Consider the following 3,834-nt stretch of genomic DNA (forward strand, 5'->3'; position numbering starts at 1 on the left):
GCCCCCCCGGCCAGCTTTCCCCAGTTTATGTACTGAGCATGACGTCACATGGTATGGAATGTCCCTTTGGCCAGTTTGGCTGTGCCCCCTCCCAGCTTCTTGTGCACCTCCAGCCTTCTCAGTCGGTAGAACATGGGAAACTGAAAAGTCCTTGGCTAGTGTAAGCATTACCTAGCCACAACTAAAACATCGGTGCGTTATGGACTTTGTTCTCATCCTAAATCCAAAACACAGCATTGTACCAGCTACTAGGCAGGAAATTAACTCTATCCCTGCCGAAACCAGCACACCATGGAATCCCTTGCAGCAAGGCTTTGAGCATAATGTAGTTGGCTCTTCTAAAATCCAGGATCTTTGTCCTTCTACTGGTCTTCAGTGTGCAATAGCAGGATCTTAAACTCCAGAGTCTTATAATCACTGTATTCAAGTCTACCATTGGTAGTTATATTGTCAAGTAAGTTTTCTCTGTTTGTGAGCAGTAAATCTAGCAATGCACTGTTCCTAGTTGACATGCAGCATCTGTAGCAGGAAGCAGTCCTCAATGCATTCCGGGAACTTGATGGACAACCTGTGTACTGCTATGTTGTTTTCCCAACAAATGTCCATGTAATTAAGTCACCCATGAGGATCAGATTCTGTTGGCCCAAGACTTCCTTGAGCAACCAGGGTAAGGTTTCATCAGCCTTGTCATCCTGATTGGGTGGTCAATAACAGCTAACTACCATAAGATCCCCCGTGGTGGTGATCCCTCTAATGATGACCCAAAGGCGTTCAATAGAACTTTCGTGGTCTTCATAGCTCACTGCTATCACTCAAATTTCTCTTTTACATAAAGTGCAACTCCACATCTTCTTCTTCCCTTCCTATATTTCCAAAAGAGTTTGTAGCCATTCATTGTGGTCTTCCAGTCATGTGAGTTTTCCTACCAAGTTCCTGTGATTCCTATGACTGTATATCAAGCCGGCAGATGGGTGCCTCGGTGCCTCTCAGCAGGGAGTCACCCACTGCTAGCACTTGCTGCTTTCTTTTGTAGCTTTTAGTGTGTGCAGTTTCTCCCTGTGAATCTTGCTCATTGGTTTTGTCCACTGCCAAGGTTTTATATCTGTTGTTGGTTGGTACATGCAAGGAAGGGGAGTGAAGTGATACCCTGTTCCTACAGGTTCACCAGAGGCTATGGTGCCTCATGTTCCAACATGTTGTCTTTTTGCTGCTGAAGCTCTTTTTTTGGTAGTCCTTGGAGTTCAGTGCCACTGGGCCCCAGTATTTCTTCTTGCAAAGTCTCAAATAATACTCTATTTCTTGTTCACCCTCCCTAAAAAAGCATAGCCTGCTAACTTCCTCCTGCAGCTCCTCCACCCACTCAGCTCACCCAATCAGCTGTGCTCAGCAATTCCGCCGGAGCACAGTTTGTACAGATGGAGCTTCCACCCTCCTCCACCCAGGACTGTGGGGGACAGATTTTGCTGCCTCCACCTGTGCAGCAGGTTCCCTGACAAGAAACTGTCTGGGTGGCTGCCTCCACTCATCTCAGGCTAGCTTGGCTAGGTAGATGGTTCCCAGCTGCTGCAGAGCACAGTCCCTGCTTGGTCTCTACCAACGTGCTTCTTACAACCTTAAAGTACTGCCTAATAAGCCCTTCCAATTCCTTGGTGACCTCAAGCTGCTGGGTAGGTTTGCACAGCCACCAGCAAGGTGGGGATGACCAATGGGCCTGCAGCCTAAGCCTGCAGGTGAGCAAAGTAGGCAGCAGCCCAATCACTGGCAGCATGCACTGCACTTTCTGCACTCCCTTCTCTGTGAACTGCCACACAAACTGCCGACGCCACTCCCAACAGAGGCCACTCCCTTTTTCTGTGCATATTTGCCACTCCTTTTTTGTGTGCATTTTTTGCTTATGTAAAAATGTAGTTACTTAATTTAGTTGATAGCATTTTTTCTGTGATAGTTGCCCTTCTCAATTCAAAGTTCAGAAGTTATTAAAACTGATACAACAATGGTTTGGGGCAAAGATTTAAGGTTAATTTTAGATACCATTGGAAATTGATCAAATTCAATTTTTTTTTGCTATGAGTAGCTGGGCATATCAAAATGAAGATTAGAAAGCAAGTAATTTAAACTACCATACTAGCAATGCACAGAAAATAGAAAAAATATTCAGTGCAGTGACCAGCAGTTAGCAATATTTTCACGTTAGCATCTGATTGTCAAAAAGCTCTAATTATACCAGCACTATGACTACAGACAAGGTTGTAGTGGTTACCTAAAAGTAAGTAAAAGTTCCTTTAGAGATCAATATTAAACCCATACTGCTTAGAATATGAATATTTCTCAGTACTCATGCATTTTCTACTTGCTTTGAAAGAGGAAAAACTAGCTTCCAGCTGGCTGGCTATAGGTCTTTCATTACACCTCTTAATATGATTGGAATCAATTTTATTTCTTTATGGTATCATCTTTAAACACCAAATCTGCCCTATTTTTTTGTTGCTTAAATGCAAAGGTGTGGGTTTTGAAGAGTCAATCAGTAATCGGCATGCTCCCATTTTGCAGGTAGGACATCACATCAAAAACTTGGCTGTGTGAGTGGTTAACTGCCTGAGGTTATAATATACAAAGAATTTCCTTTGAAGTTCTGAATTAATTTGTTCTTCATTTGTTTTAATTTATACTAGTCTTCAGGCAAAGTTAAATTTTAAAATAGATTTATATTTTCTGTACTTAGCCCTTGCCGTCACTGCAGGAGCCCCAAAATATTTCTCACTTTTATCTATCGGGAAACAGGCAGAAAATTCAGTAAAAATTGAGTAAAAACTGTAAACCCAGCATGTTTTATCTTCCATTTTTCTGAAAACATTTAGAAATGTATTAGGTTGAACAATTTAAAGACATTTTTTATCTTCTTAAATGATGTACTGTGTTACATTCTACAGAAAAATTATGTATTCCAAGTTGTCCAAGGGGAATAAAATCACATTTAGCACTTAAAATATTACAACAATCACATTTAGTACTTAAAATATTACAACTCTTCAAGATAAGTCTTCATAGACAGAAGATTTAGTTATAGCTTAACATTTTTAACATCTTATAAAGTAATTCAATATCTAATGGGTATTTTATTCCCTTTTAATGAGCAGCTTTTGAAAGATGTGTAGAATGTTACACAAGGATTGCTGTGTAATTTTTTCCCAGAACTGAATGGTTCTGCTGGAAGTTGTTTTGTTAAAATAATTTAAAAAACCAAAACAAAACACAAAAAAATGAACCAAAAGATATTTGTTACTAACTTTCATGTTTGTTGCTACTTTCCTGAACAATAGGAAGTAATTTCCTCCTACTCCCAGTGTTCCTTAGATGAAAGGATGAGAAGTCACATGGCCCTGGACTGGATTATGAAGGAGCAAGAATCTCCAGGAATTATATCCCAAGAGCTGCAAGTTGCACTTAGGGAACTGGAAGAAGCCAGGAAAGCTGGGCAGGAACTGAGGTTTTACAAAGAAAAGAAAGAAATACTGAGCTTAGCCCTGAGTCAGATCTACAGTGATCAAGTTAACTCTTCCTCATGGAATGATCAAATGAGCTTGGCTTTACATGGCTACCACTAACCTTGAAGAAGGCGTTTGACTTTGAACTATGACATACTCCTCTCAGTTGAAAAGACCCCATGTGTAAATTTGTAACATTCTTTTCCATGGCTGTTTTAATTTCTGTATCTGAAAGCACTGATGTTTTGTTTTTTTTTTTTCAGTGGATAGAAATATTCTTCAGGTCAAGTAAAATCTACCATGGATATTTGATCTAGTACTGGTACTAAGCTACAGGTAAACTTGAAGA

At 40.4% G+C, this 3,834-nt stretch overlaps 1 protein-coding gene across 1 annotated transcript in view; it reads left to right on the forward strand.

Annotated features, from left to right (window-relative positions):
• The window catches only part of LIX1 (limb and CNS expressed 1), a 38,180-nt gene extending 34,575 nt beyond the window's left edge, over window positions 1-3,605 (forward strand). Inside the window, 1 exon segment of the mRNA XM_009275917.1 lies at window positions 3,321-3,605. Within this exon segment, the coding sequence (XP_009274192.1) occupies window positions 3,321-3,605 (285 nt within the window).
• Window positions 3,606-3,834: the final 229 nt, after the last annotated feature.

Source organism: Aptenodytes forsteri, unplaced genomic scaffold (assembly GCF_000699145.1).
Source record: "Aptenodytes forsteri isolate BGI_AS27 unplaced genomic scaffold, ASM69914v1 Scaffold91, whole genome shotgun sequence".
Lineage (NCBI taxonomy): Eukaryota > Metazoa > Chordata > Aves > Sphenisciformes > Spheniscidae > Aptenodytes > Aptenodytes forsteri.